This window comes from Lipophrys pholis, assembly GCF_963383615.2.
Source record: "Lipophrys pholis genome assembly, chromosome: 15".
NCBI lineage: Eukaryota > Metazoa > Chordata > Actinopteri > Blenniiformes > Blenniidae > Lipophrys > Lipophrys pholis.
This window is the reverse complement of record NC_137642.1, coordinates 27175511-27190859: the sequence shown is the minus strand read 5'-3', so window position 1 is coordinate 27190859 and position 15349 is coordinate 27175511. Positions and strand designations below refer to the sequence as shown.

Below are 15349 nucleotides of genomic sequence, written 5' to 3'. Positions count from 1 at the left end.
CCAGAGCAGAGCTGCCTAATTGTGGGAGGAGTCAAAGGGAGGGCCCACAAACTGACTTCCCTGATCTCTCATTTCTCTATATATTAGGTTTTCTACTTTAATTGAATTCAGCCGACACGGCGTTCTCCAAGTCGTGACAATTAAAATGGTTCATCTGAGATTACCCCTTCAGCTGTGCACCAAAAGCACACTTGTGCGCACAATGTAATGAAGGAATTAAGGTCAATCTGAAAAGAAAATGAATAAATATATGGGTTAATGGTTTGGTCTGTTAATTTAACACAAACAGTATGAAGCGCTTGTTCAGTTGTGGATCTCAGGTCGGAGCACGGCGGCGCTCGCCGACCCCGTCTCGGAGAAACCTGAGTGCAAAAAAAAAAAACGAAAAGAAAAGAAACCGGAGTGCTGTTTTCCGCACTTTCGATGCTGTTAAATACTTACCTGGGCCTGAGTAAACCTGTGATGTGTGTGTGTGTGTGTGTGTGTTAGAGTGGTTATACTCAGTTTGTGAGGACCATCAGTAGAGCCAGGGGGTCCTGACGGGGTCCGGAACAGCTGGCCGTTGACATACAACCTGTCCACTGTGATGACGGCTCGGGCTCCTTCAGCGATGAGCTTCTTCCTCACAAGAACAGGCGGCGGCGGTCCAGGATCTCCTTCGGGAACTGGTCGTTGATGCTGAAGTCCGTCCCTCACAGTTCCCTGCCGCGGCTCTTCACCAGCACTTTCTGTTTGAAACGTTCAAACTTGGCGATGATGGGCAGCGGGCGCTGGTCGTCCTGTCGTCTCCCGTGGAGACGTGGGCAAAGGAGATCTTATTCATGGTGTTGGCAGGAAGCTTCAGGCTGCAGCGATGTCTCGGCGTCCTCCTCCGCCCGCTCGGGCAGTCCCGCCAAGACGAGGTTGTCCTGCATGCTCCGACTCTGGAGATCAAGGATCGACTCCTTTATCTTCTTGTTCTCCTCCGAGATCTCGGTCAATCCTTTGCTCAGCGACTTCACGTCTTCCCGTACTCCCCGGTTCTCAGCTGTCAGCTCGGCCACCTGCTCCAGGCCGAACTCCAGCGAGTCCCGGATGGAATGAAAGTCGTGGTGGATCACCTCGACCACATCCAGTCGGGTATTGATGCTGGACAGCTTGGTGTTGATGCTGTCCAGGATGTCCTCGAACGGTTTGTTTGGGGATGGAGTCGCCGGCGGAGACGGCTCCGGACAGCTCCTCTTGGAGGACGCAGTCTGCGGAGTCTCAGACATGACGAGACCGTCGCAGCACTCGTCCAAGTCGGTTTGAAGATCTTCTATCGAGTCCTCTTCCAGCGGTTTTCCTTTTGTTTGTTTGTTTTGTTTTGTTTTCTTCCCGCTGGACGGAGACGTTTGTTTCACAGACTGGGTGCCGCCATGTTGGATCGCACTCGATGACGTCACACTCGAATCACTCACTGCGCACGCTCCTCCTTCGTGGGATCGGCTCTCTACACAAGCAATTATCATAAGCAATAATCTTTGAGGACAATTTATCATCCAGCAAAATGTGTCATTGTCACAGGCGTAGATGCAACCCTTTTATATATTACATTGATTAAATCTGTCATGATCTGAGAGGAACTGCACCTCAAGTGGATGTGACTGGTGGAACAAAAACAAACAAACAAAAAAAACAACCCTAAATGAACTTTACCTTTATGGAGCGCGTAGCTTTGGACCGGTCGGTTTCTGGATACAACCTCAGCGAGGACAGTGAAGCCGGCTCCTGGACTCGTGGAGGACTGAAACACAGAGGGGGAATGTTCATTTATTCTGAATGACTCGACGGGAGATTTGAATGTATTGCCGGTGTCTCACGTTGGCTCTTCTGCCGTTGTAGTCATCGGCTAAACGGTGGTCTTTCAGCATGTTCTCGATATCGTGGTTTTGGGCCCAGCGGACGAATAGCTGCTTGCCGTGCCGGTATCCCACGTCCTGAAACACAGAGTCATTTAAGTAACAAGATACAGACGGCACGAGCCTGGGTTCAGTGGAATTAAAATAAAATAACGTCCTTAATGACCTTTACGAGCTGGTGGCATTTTAACTTTTACACGTCGACATTCTACACTGGATTCTATAAATATCCAAGTGAGACACCGCTAACGCTTGTTACAATGTAGTGCAATACATTTTACAATGGGGACTGTAGCGTCGCATTGTTATTACATAACAAACGGTGCAATATGTAATACATTTTCAACTCATTATGTAATAACGCTGCATTTTGTAATGAAATTCTCAAACATATTTTGTAATAAACTTTGCCGCATTTTGAAATAACTTGTTACATATTGCAACAGTTATTACAAAATGCAGTTGTGTCGAGCCGCATTATGTAATAATAGTGCAATATGTAATGTAAGAAATGTTTGTGTTTTTATGCCTCGTATCATCTATAATAATTACATAAAATAATGCAGATTGCAGGTGTAAAAACTCAAATTTTTGTGTCAGTAATAATTAGTGTAACAGATCATTGCAAAATGCAGAGTTATTACATACCGAACTGAAAATGTATTGCATTATTACATATTGCACCGTTATTACATAACTACAGGGACAAACATGCAACTCAGCGTCAGAATACTAATAAACAATTGTCCTTGATGAAATGAACCATTTAACACAGTGAAAACTCATGAGCGTCTTTAACTGTTGTTACATGGAAATACCACACAAACCACCACAAATAATGTGATTAAAGGTTTCGCAGCATGGAAATCATGACCGGGTTGGAGAAGGCACCGTCACCCCGTTTATAATGATCTGATCAATGTACACATGAATGGATAGATTCCCACTGTCAGAACTTTATGCAGGTTAATTACATAACCTGAAGTATTTTAGAGAAAACAAAAAAATGGTAAATGGTAAATAAAAACCACACCTGGTCAAAGCTGCTAAATAATGTCAAAAAATACAATAAAAAAAAATGTTTGTTGTTTCCTGATCAGACTCTGAACAACTACAGTGTTTCTTGTAATTTTCAAAGACACATGACGAGATGGATTGGTTTAAAAAAAAAAAAAAGAAAAGAAAAAATCCATCTTCAATACTGGCATGCTTTAGGTAAAAAACTAAAAAAATGGGATCATGAATGCATACCGCAAAGCATGATGGGATTGATCCACTGACTGTCTATTCATATTCCTGTATTCATAAATCTGTAAAACTAAAGATTGGAAGAAAAAAAAAAAGCATTCCTTCCTTTTCCTTTTTTCATCCTCACTGTTTCTCTTTTTTTAAACGATTTGCTAATTCCTATATGAACCCCAAAATACTCTGCAGTTCCTTTCCAACTCCTCCTCCACGGGATGTCGAGCGATTTCAAGCACAACCTAGTTTCAAGTTCACGAGTGGAGAGATTTGACGAATGATTAAAACCGGACCCTGGTGTGGCGGTAACTCACGTGGATCTCATCAAACTTGGTGAAGTCGGTGGTCATGAAGCTCACAATGGGGGGTCTGACGTAGTGGCAGGAGGGGCACTTCTTCACCATTTCCAGTTGCTGCATACTCTTCATGTTCATCAACCGTGAATGGATCTCTGCCTGGTCTGGCATCTGTGGGGTGTGGGAAGATCGAGGATTTAATTTGGTGGTGAAACACATCAGCAGTTAAATGAGAAATATTTTTTTGGGATCTATTTGTTTCTGCGGCACAGCGATCGACGTCCTCTATCAATGAGAAGCATTAAAAAACGGAGGTGTGGTGTTTTAGCATGGGAAGTTCTGAGCTGACAAACCTGTTTGAATTGAAAAGTGACACAGATATTTAAGTAAGATGCAGTGGACGTGTAAAGTGTTCACTGAAAATGCGATATGGAACGGTACAAAACTTGCTTTGGGAACGTTACTGTGTATTTTGAAATGATTAAAGTTCGACTTGAGCGCGGAGAACGTTTGAAAAATCCAGAAATCTGGAAAAAACCACAGCAGATCTGGACCGCGCGGTTTATTCCGGCATAACTTCTTAATGCAAACGGTCTTTCCAGAGGACGTGACGCAGAGCGCATTGCATTCTGGGTAGTGAGCCAACAAAGCTAACCGCGCGAAGAAAAAGAAGAAGCAGACGCAGAAAGGAAAGTTGGACAATGTGTCGCGGGCAGACGTGGAGTCGTGATCAAGACTCTCGTTGATATCTGGTCTGAAGACTATACATATCGCAGTTGTTTGAGGCTACCCATTAGCCACGAGCTAACTAGCCTAGCCACCATGGTCTAAAGCAGCGGGACTTCCGCTTTCGGTCCGGACCAATCAATGAGCCGCGTTTCTTCTTCACTTCCTCTCTGGTCGGTGTTTGTTTCCGGCGACAGCGCCCCCAAACCAGCAGCTGGTGTAACTGCAGGACGTTTTCCAGACGGCTTAATCCGATCTCTAAAGTGCTGCTTGAACGCCAAATGGGCCAAATGAAGGTGTGAAAAAACTCAATCTGAACCCTGTGTGGTCCACAATCAATACTACACCTCCTTCACCCAAATGTTGTTTGTTTTTCTCCTGAATGAAACACATTGTCCCTAATAGGTGTATCAAGAATGTTGTCATTCTGGAAAGTTTCCGTGCTGCTAAGCCGTACTCTACCTTTATTTTCTTTGCCCAGGGAATGATCCTGTTCCACAGCAACCACCAGCGAGACAGGCGATAGGCATTGGTCCCTTCTTGGCGTCCCACGTCGATGGCTATGACGGTCCTGGTACCCATGTTCCTCGCTACGTCCGCTGTTGGATGTTTAGCATCGGGTATTAGCCGCACGCAATCACACAAGATGTACGAACACAGCAGGAGAAGAGATAAAACAACAAATCCTGTTATCCAGAGCTTGTTTCAGGATCACAGTTTCCCTCTGACCTGCATTTTAGGAGGCACGATATTCCAACAGGCCTACACCACAAAAACACAGCTTTTGAAGTTGTGGGACACACTCAAAAGATTTTATGGCCAATTAGAGACACATAAGTGCAATTTAAGAGGAGGAAAACGGTACTTTCTCCCACAGGGCCTGATGTCATGACCCTTCTCATCAACTTGTTAGTGTTGAGTACAGCCTGACCTGTGCTGCTCAGCCGATTCAAAAATAGAAACAGAACATTCCAGAAGGCTGAAGTCCTGATCCAGCCTACGATAGGCAACCGTGAAATCAGACGATTGAGCGCATACTCTTCAGGGAGAACTGTGAGCAGCAGAGTTCTGCAATGAGGGTTGTTGATTTTAAGAGGCCCCCCCCTTTAGTTGGATCAATCTTTGAGCTCAGAAATAAACAAAAACAAAACAAACATACTTCACAAACCTCTGAAGCTGATCGCCTGGGACATAACAGGGAAGGACATGACGCCCATACCAAATGAAGTATCGTGAAACGCCAGTCTGGAGCTTTGTGAAATATGTCTTTTCTCTGTACTTGTTATTATACACTTATTATACTCAATGGAGTTTTCATCTGTGCGCCATATTAAAGGGTCATATTATACAAAATTTACTTTCTACTGGTTCTCCAGCAGTACTACTCGTCCCCATACCTGGACTGTCGTCCCAGAAGTGAAGACAGTCTGTCCTCTTTCTCCCTGGCTTGTTTCAGGTTTTAAAAAGTGTGTTGCTCCAACCAGCCAATCAGAGATCAGACCCTATATAGTGTCATCGGGGGTTTAGCCAATACTAATCAAGGGAGGCTCCTCCCTTTGACTCCTCCCACAATTAGGCAGCTCTGCTCTGGCGCATGGCACCACGAGAGGAGGTGCTTCCTCCTCTTCCCAAGATGGGCATGTGTGGGCGGAGCCAGTCCAGCTCACACAGACACAGCAGATTCTGAATGCAGCTCCTACGATCCAATATTCAAATGTAGGGAAAATTGAGGAAAAGCTAGAAACTTTGAATACAAAGTTTCTGGACCAACGAGGCCATGAGAAAGTGTTGAGAAGCTGCATAATACGACCCCTTTAAAGTTAAACAAAACTTGTGTCTTGTTTCACGTTCCGTAAACACTGCAGCAATATGCGCCTGGCACAAAGTCAAACGCTTGCAGGAAGCACAGATTTGTATTTAGGTGGTGCGCAGACCAAAAAAAAAACTGCTTGTTTCTACACTTTAAATACATACCAGATATTTTTCCTGGAGTAGAAATCACATGGAAATTCAAGTTTTAGGATTAAAGAGAAAAAAAAAAGCTCCCTCCATAAAAAACTAGGGTGGAACAGGCTCGTGCTTTAAATACACTCAAAAAAGGACATTCAGTTCTGTATTGAAGAGGATCTACTCTCCTCTCAAACTGGAGCGTTACATGATGTAAAGCTCAGGAAACTGCTCATTTTACTACAGGTTTGTAGTAGTTCAGCTCGCCTAGACTAGTTGTTCTTTTTTAAAAGCAACTAAATAATATGACTGATATAATTACCAAAGTGTGTGCTGAACACTCCTGAATATAATTATCACCCAGCCCCTTTTAATAAGAAACAAAAAAAAAAACTTCAGCAGAAAAGCTCCAAACAGTAAACCTGTACTTGCCTGGCAGGTTGTTGACGTAGGAACCATCCACTAGCATGTTGCCATCCTTGGGATCGCTGAGAGGCGGCAGGTACCCCAGAAAGGACATGCTCGCCCGGACGTAATGCCATAGAGAGCCTGGCACACCAGGGAGAGAGGGAGGGATCAGTCAGATCAATGACACGAGTTGAATGAGGGAAGCAACGTGTGACGTCATTAAAAGGAAAGGAGGGGAAGTGAAGCGTTGCGGATCCTCCATGTTGACGTGGACAAAGGGGGGAAGCGTCGGCGTTTTAGGGCCAGTGACTCGTTAGTTTGACTACGGCGTAGCCTTTCAACAAAATGGTGGCGTTATATCGGGAAGGACTTGGTTAACTGGTAAAGCTGAAGCTTCATCTGGGAGATTTAGACATAAGCGATGAACGAAAAAGCAATGAAAAGATTTCAGTTTTAGAAATATTGTCAAGGATCGGCCAAAGTTCTGCAGGGGAGATACGAGTTCAGAAAGTAAAAATGAAATAGGAACTTTCATTTCACTTTCTGAATTAAAATTTGACACATCATTCATATAAATCCATATGCCTTATATATGGACCAATACAGTATTTGCTGTGCCATTTTTTCTTTTTGCAAACCACTACTTGAATTACTTTTGAAACCTACCAATGATTTGAACATTAGTTCAAATCATTGATTGGATCAAGTTGTGTCAACGGCTCATTCAGTTACTTTACTTGGTTTTGCATAGGAATTTAGTAAATGTGCAATATATCAAAGTACTAAAACGAAGAAGCAATGAAAAACTGATAGCCTGTCAAGTGTAGTAATACTGTTGACTCGGCAGTCACTCACCATCCCGATGAATGCGCATGCCAGAATCTGTGACGTCAGTGGTGATATTGAAATAAGGCAGCCACAGGTCCTGGGGACACAAATACATTCATAAACTGCAGAGCTGTACATAGAACTTTCGATATATTTGTTTGTTTGTCCGACTTAAAGACGAAAGATGAAATTGTCTAGATTTTGTTGGAAGATCAAACAATTAGTTCTGAAAATTATTACAATCGCAACAAGTCAATTCTAATGACATTCTGATGCAAAATACAGTGAAATGTTAAATTGTCCCCAAGAATTCACCGGCCGGCCGGCTCGCTGCCTAAAACTGTCCCTCACGACCCCCCCGTAGGAGCCACTGCAGAAATACTCTGTGACGTTTTGTTAATTCCTCACGGGGCCTCACCTCAATTTGCTTGTCCCGGAACACACTGTAGATGTTGGCGTTGAAGGCAGAGCAAGAGTACGTGGAGGTGATGGATTTGATAAGAAACAGCATAACATTAAAGAATGAATTTATGCCCTGCATCAAAACACAGATGGAGAAAACGGTCAAGTACGTCCTGATAATTGCCCATTGCCATTTAAAATGAAAAGGTTAGAAGAAATGTATACATTTTGAAGGATGTAAAATGATTTTGAATTTTTTTTGTTTATAGGACCAAATCATCAATAATAACAACAACAAGAATAGGTTCTGCAAAAGACAAATTATTGGAATAATAATTCAACTGTGCATTGTACCTTGGACCACTCTCTGGCTCTCTGTTTGACTCGACCAACACACCTCTCCTCGGCATACAAAGCCGCAATAAATGAACCAATTGACGTCCCGCCCACTATGTCAATAGGAATCCCTGCTTCCTCCATAGCCTTCATCACACCCACATGAGCGCAGCCTCTGCACAAAAAGAATCATAAATGATTAACAACAGGCAGTCCACAAAACACAAATGGCACCGCTGTCCTGGAGAAAACACAGAACATATCGTAGATGTCGTTCCTGCTCACCTGGCTCCGCCTCCTCCCAGCACGAGGGCGATGCTATTTCCAGTGAGCATCCGGCCCAGTCGAGAGAAGTCACTGTGTCTGTCAGGGGTTTTCTCAAACACCTTCTCATACAGGTCCCTCTGCAAAGCATACGTTGGCACAAATGATTGGTATTTCGCAGAATCCGGAAAAGCAAAACCAAAAAAAAACCTTAACTGAACAGGAAACATCTGGGAGTCGTTTTCAAGGTTTCTCACCAGTTTGCTGGGGCTTCGGCTGGAAAACACCCTGTGGGGACATTTGAGGTGAAGATGTCCCGAGCACCAACTGCGCATGTTGAGCCATTCCGCTGTCCTGGAGGGTCCAGGACCGTCCTCTTTGTGCAGCAGCACCAGCTGCTTCAGAGTCCCGTAGGCTTTCTTTTCCAGCACATGCTCCAACTGGAGGCAAAAAGAGAAATAAGTTCAAATGTTACCAGTGACAGCATGCTCCATTCTTCAAATAAGCGGCGACGTCACTCTTTGTGACAGAGTGAGGAGCTCAGCCATCCGGGAGAGACTCGAACCCGCGACTCCTCCACATTGAGAGGAGCCAGTTGAGGTGGTTCATCTGATCAGGACGCCCCCTGGTGGCCTCCCTTTAGCGGTTTACCAGGCACGTCTAACTAGAAGGAGGCCCTGAGGTCGGCCCAGGACTCACTGGAGCGATTATATCTCTGGCTTGGCCTGGGAGCAGCTCGGGGGTCCCTCAAGATGAGCTGGAGGACGTGGCGGGGGACAGAGATCCCGAAGCTTCTCTGCTCTCTTTACTGCCACCGCGACACCAAGCCGCCCCCCCTGCTACTTAAAGAGAATCCCCCCTCCCAACTGCGGTGTTTGAGTAGACAGCAGTTTAGAAACACGGTAAAGGCTTCAGGAAAGTAACGGCAGGTGTTGAATATGGTGCTAAATTTGTTTAGCATTTTCCCTTTTTAGACTACACACACACACACACACACACACACACACACACACACACACACACACACACACACACACACACACACACACACACACACACACACACACACACACACACACACACACACACACACACACACACACACACACACACACACACACACACACACACACACGTACTTCTCCCAGAGCAGGTTCCTGATCCCCAAGGCCCACGATAAGGATGCAGTCAGCCTGGCGGATGCAGCACTGAGTCCATGGAGTCATACTTTTGTCAGCCTGGAATAGGACAATCCGGTTAATGTCCTCTTGCTGGGCCAGCCAGCCGGAGAGATGATCCTTGTGAATGCTATTGGGCAGAGAAGGGAAGCATGGATGAGGAGGAGTTGAAACAACAACAACAAAAAAACCCAAACTGTATTCAAGAGAAAGAACAGCGAAAAGGAAATAAAACTACAGCGACTTCATGCAGCAGACTGGTCACAATCGCAGTGACCAACACACGAGGTTAAACGTGAATAACGTGCTGAGATTAACCTTTAATAATCAGACTGACCTGTCCAAAGCTGAATCACCCAGACGCTCCCTTATATTGTCACTGGTCAATAACCGGGTGGGCCCTGCAGGGGTCAGACAGAGGAAGCACCAGATGTAAGAATCCAAGAAACTGTCTGCTTCTGTCCAGCATACCAAGTTAGTTTGGAACGAGAGAACACAGATAATCAGTGAGGTTACCAATGGCACTCAGGGCATGGCTGAGCTCCAGGTTGAACGCATCGATTGGCACTTCATCGCTCACAGGCAGCACGGCCACAGTGGAGAAGTTGCTTGCAGGGTTGGTGACATCGGCAATTGTCACCATATTGAGGTCTGAACGACATGTAAACAGACCAAGAAGCTGAACTGACAAAGGTGGTGAGAAACGGTATATATGCGTGCAGATAAAAATAATCAATACCGTCTTACCTGAGGATGGCCTATGACCCTGCTGCCGGTTCCTCAGAAACTTCTGAATCAATGAGCGCAAAGATTCTATCAGCACCTAAACGCAAAGAAATAAACGTTGGTATCGCGCAGCATGCGGAATTTCAGCCCAGCGTTCCTTGATACAACCTCAGACCTTTGGATGTTGTCTTTTCATGTAGTTGATTGTTCCCTTATTCAGTTTAACCAGGTTGGTGTCTCTCACAGCGTGGACTGTGGTGGTCCAAGGCTCCATGTTCAAGGCCTCCACCTAACGAAAAGAGAAAACACAAACTATTGAGTTGATACTGTGATGACAGACATAGAAACAGAGAAAAACATGATTTTCAAACACAAATCGTGACGAAAGATGTCTGAATCTTGACGTGGCTAAAAGCACTCTTAAAGCTCTTAATTCATTAATGTTCAACTTGATTTGACAGCTGAGCTTTATTCAACTCACAAGCAGAATGACATTTTGACTGAGAAGGAAAAAAAAAAGGTATTTTCTCACCACGCCGACGAAGTCTCCTCTACCGTACTGATCAACCAGCTCCTTCTTGTCATTTGCCTTGGAGAATACTGAGCACAAACGTCCATTCTGAACAATGTAAATGCTGTCTGACTGGTCGCCCTGTCTGTACGTGTGAAGAGAAACAAAGACAGGTGATGCATCAACTAAAATGAATTGTTAATGAGACATCCAAGGATGATAAACAAGATATTCAAACATGTCGGGCGAATAAAACAATTGTGTACGTGCTTGAGAATGGGCTGAAGGTACCTGTAGAGGGCTCTACCAGCTTTGACAGCCATCCAGTCCGTAGCAAAGTCCATCTCTCTGACAAAAGCAGACATTGGCTTGACCACCGTGTGGGCCACAGTCAGTACCACACTGGGCTGCTCCTGTATGATCCTGCAGGGGGCAGCAAAAAGGCAATGACAACAGAGGAAACAAAACAAAAGACAAATCAATGCTGTCTGACTTATCTGAGATATAAGTGGCCCTCGGCGATTAAATCACGCCTTTTCGTGTAAAGTTTGACAGCAAAGATGATTGACTCACTCATAGAAGTGTGACTTTGAGATCTTCAGGTAGGCACAGTCGCTGAAAGCTTTGACGGTGAAGAGAAGAGGTTCCCCGGTGAGCACAGCGAGCTGGCCCACCATCTCTCCCGGTTGGATCACAAACAAGCAGTCGTCTTCCTGCTTGTTGGTCATCCGCTGGTAAACGTGCAAACAACCCGACAGGACCAAGTGCAGACTTGCATCCTTTGAGATGGAAATAAACAAAAGTTCTTTGTGAAACGAGACACTTGATGGCTTTTGTGTTCTAGGACGCACTCGAACTGTTTTGTGAAAAGTACATGTTGACACACGGGGCCTGCTTTCCGGAACTTTTTCCCAAGTTGTGAAAACTTTAGAGAAAGTAGGTCCAGTGTGTTGCGTGTGAAGTACCTGCTCTCCCTGGCTTGCTATGTTGGCCCCAGCCTCCGCATGGTGCAGAGTCACTCTTCCAATTAACAGGGATGGATCCTGGGTAAGACAAAACCAAACAGTCAAGATAAATCAAGCCAAGCACTTAAAAAACAAACGGTAAAGCAATACAGTGTCCTTTTGTGCGATTTTAGTTAAAAAAAAAAAAAAAAAAAAAAAACCCACTCTGTAACCTTCATATCATCTGTCACACTTTTATCAAGTTACACTGTGAAAGTTTGAATGAGTAAATAGCAATACCCAGTGAAATACACACAGGGAGGCTGTACTATGTACTGATTCAAAAAGTGAACAGAAACAATTTCCTACGACAGCAAATGTCGGATTATTGGTTTAGACTGGAATTCTTTAACACTCGACAGATAAGAAATGCCGCCACATGAAACCGATGGCTGAGTACTACACACTAACACATTAACAGGCAAACGCAATAAAACAAACCTCAATTCTCAGGACTTTCAGGACTTCCTTCTGGGCTTCCTCCATCAGAGCTGCGTTGGCGTCATCGGACACCGGTGTAACGATATTGTCCACAGCCGACTCCTCCTCTGGACACGAGCAGATCCCAGATGGACCCTCGTCTACTGTCGCGTTCTTCTCACGTTGGTCCTGAGATTCCGACTGCGAATATATATACAATACACATGGTGGTATTTCGACGCTCAGGCTCGTACCGGCGAGTCCCAGGTTCAAGTCTGAGCTTGATGCCCCTTAATGTGTGTGTGTGTGTGTGTGTCTCTTCATTTGCCCTGTGATGGACTGAGGTGCACCTTCGACAGGTAGGCTCCACCCACGAGTCAAGATTTTAAACACAGAATTACTCCTGAGCTATTTTTACTTCAAGTAGACTCTTCATTTTTGTGCCTGCTTCAGTGGCAAGGTGCAAAGATTGCTTTTCTAGGTGGCCGTTTGATTATCTTATTATTTTCCTGCCGGTTTTCTTTGTTTTTTTTTTTACCTTCGCCAGTTGGGGGGAAGGTTGTTTTTGTCTTTGTATTTATTTATTGGTATGTATGTATGTATCCAACTTTTCAAGAAAACCTTTTAATCCAAATTGCATGAAATCTTCAGCAATGATTTGTCACCATCCAAAGACCAATCGATTCGATTTTGGGACGTTAACGGCTAACAGTTTCCGAATAAATCCTCCAAAACGATGTATATACAAACTATAGATTTGCATGAGACTACAAGTGGGTGTATCAGTGTGTGATTACTCACATAACTGAAGAGCTTTTTGGCCAGCCCCAGGTTGTTACCCATGGCGAGGGCTGTTACTCTTTGGAGACGAACCAATATCATCTGAACAGATAAAACAGGAAATTATTTTTTTTGATCCATCACGTTATGAAAGACGAGGTTAGTGTTTAGTACGAGAGAACCAAGATGAGGACAATGCTCACCTGTACCACCCGCACGAGGCTCTCAGGGTAACTCTCAAATCCAGAGAGGAAGGCCTCTACAGGTAGACAGAGAACAGTGGAGGCCTCTGCTGCCCGTGCTGACACTGTGCGATAAGGCGTCTGGTGGCCCTGCATACAAAGAAACCCAAGAGGATGCATCATACTTACTGTGTACCAAAGATCTAATTCAAGTTCTCGGTCAGTCATTTTACAGTTGGGGGGGAAATATCAGTAATCTTCACAGTTCAAAATCAAAGACTTAATGTACACTGAGAAACGGCCATTGTTAGGCCTGCCTATGTATAAAATCCTTAATTAATGCATGCATTACATACTAAGTTTAAGTTAAATTACAGCCACACATGGAATAGGTTCAGTGAGTCAGAAGGTGACTATGAATGCTGTTAGGAGAGACTGCGTGTGGGAAGAAGGTGGAGCGCAAAGCAATGACTTCCACATGTATCCGATACAACACTTGTATATGGTGTGGAAATGTCTACATGTGCGACCCAATAACTCGGAGCGCGAGGCTTCGCCGGTGGGTGTGACCTACAGTGACGACATCCAGAATACCGAGGAGGCTGTGAAGACTCTCTCCGGGGTAAATCTCCTTCAGCACGCTTTCTGTGCCATCCTACATGAAGCAAACAAAAACAAAAACCTCAATAGCCACAACGCACCCAAAGACACAAAAACACTAAAACAACTAATAACTTGAATCAGTCTGTCCAGGACGTCTCCTGCCTTTGACTTTCGTCCCCACAACCTCAAGTTGCATAAAGCAGTATAGATAATAGGCGGCTTTATTGAAAGTTTTACTGACAGATTTCTCGAGTTTTCTAAATTGAATTATTCCAGTCAACTCTCAGTGGCAATGACTGAATACTCAGTTGCTGCAGCCAGACCTTCTTCCATGGTAAAATACATCAGTACGAGCAAGTTACAACATATTCACTGAAGGAAAACACAAGTTAACGTACCTTTTCGGTAAGGTACAATTCCAGTTTCCCATCCTGAACCACATACACGGTGTTGTCGGGATGGTGCGGCCTGAACACATGCTCTCCTTGCTGGAAGTGCAGACCCACAAAGTGTTTGCACAGCTCCAGGAAGAGCAGCTTCTCAAAGTGACAGAGCAAACTACCGTGACGGGACAAGAAAAAAAGAAAAAAGAAAAAGAGATGTCAGGACGTGAAGTTGGTCTGTGTACTCATTCGATGCAGTCTGCCAGAGTTACCCACTCGTCATTTCTGAGCACGTGGAGTACATCAGGGGAAAGCTGGGAGTTGGCCACATTGAATGCGTTGAGGCCTGCCTCCTGCACTGATGGCGGCGGAATCTTGGCCCTCCTGCGGTGCCAAAAGGAGGAGGAAGTTTGCAGAAGGGAGGCGAAAGACTGGCATATCTGTTGGGAAACAATTGTTATTTACTTGTAGTTAATCTTGGCTTTGTTTCATCATCACTACAAAGTACCATTTGTATACAGGCTCCTAGAGTAAAGTATTTCTAACCACTGGGTACTCACTTTACGCCTGATCTTCTGCAGGTAGAAGATGACTTTGTCCCTTTTGCGGAAGCGGTACTTGGGCGCCTCCTGAGCGTCTAGGTCCGAATATTAAAGGCACATTAAAAGCGATTTTCACAGAGCGAAATTTTCAGGTTTATTAATGGACATCAGCAGCAGTTACTCACTTCGCAGCCGATTCCTTCGCCAGATGAAGGTGAGGATGGCGATGAGGACGATGGTGATGCCCGAACCAATCACCAAGTCCACCATCTGCAGAGGAAGGAACCAAAGATGAATAGAGATGAGTTAATGATAGTAGTGATGCTTTATTTGAGTGTTGTAATGTACTAATAGTGTTTATGCTTGTACTTTCATCGACTTTGTGGTAAATATTGACTTCAACTGACTTCAACTGTCGATACCTGCTACAGGGACCAAATGGAATGAAACGCCACACTCACCGTGCTCGTGTCTTCTTCCCCCACAAACGTCATGATGTCACGAAACAAAAGCAGACACACGTTAATACGAGTGTGTAACGAAACTAAAGCACACACACGTTAATACGAGTGTGTAACGAAACTAAAGCAGACACACGTTAATACGAGTGTGTAACGAAACTAAAGCAGACACACGTTAATACGAGTGTGTATCGAAACTAAAGCAGACACAACTAAAGCAGACACACGTT

At 44.6% G+C, this 15349-nt stretch overlaps 1 protein-coding gene across 1 annotated transcript; it reads right to left on the bottom strand.

The window, feature by feature from the left end:
• Window positions 1–815: 815 nt before the first annotated feature.
• On the bottom strand, window positions 816–15152 carry LOC308120513 (patatin-like phospholipase domain-containing protein 6; the record flags this gene model as incomplete). The annotated part of the gene is made up of 29 exons (XM_080481152.1): window positions 816–1471; window positions 1678–1765; window positions 1842–1958; window positions 3437–3589; window positions 4607–4743; window positions 6524–6640; window positions 7355–7424; window positions 7746–7862; window positions 8084–8240; window positions 8351–8469; window positions 8587–8769; window positions 9469–9637; window positions 9845–9908; window positions 10024–10158; window positions 10255–10330; window positions 10409–10522; window positions 10766–10889; window positions 11036–11167; window positions 11318–11523; window positions 11710–11787; window positions 12190–12369; window positions 12970–13050; window positions 13152–13280; window positions 13705–13785; window positions 14132–14291; window positions 14393–14556; window positions 14677–14753; window positions 14844–14928; window positions 15120–15152. 29 exons carry the CDS (start codon window positions 15150–15152, stop codon window positions 816–818), a joined length of 4002 nt encoding a protein of 1333 aa, XP_080337278.1.
• Window positions 15153–15349: the final 197 nt, after the last annotated feature.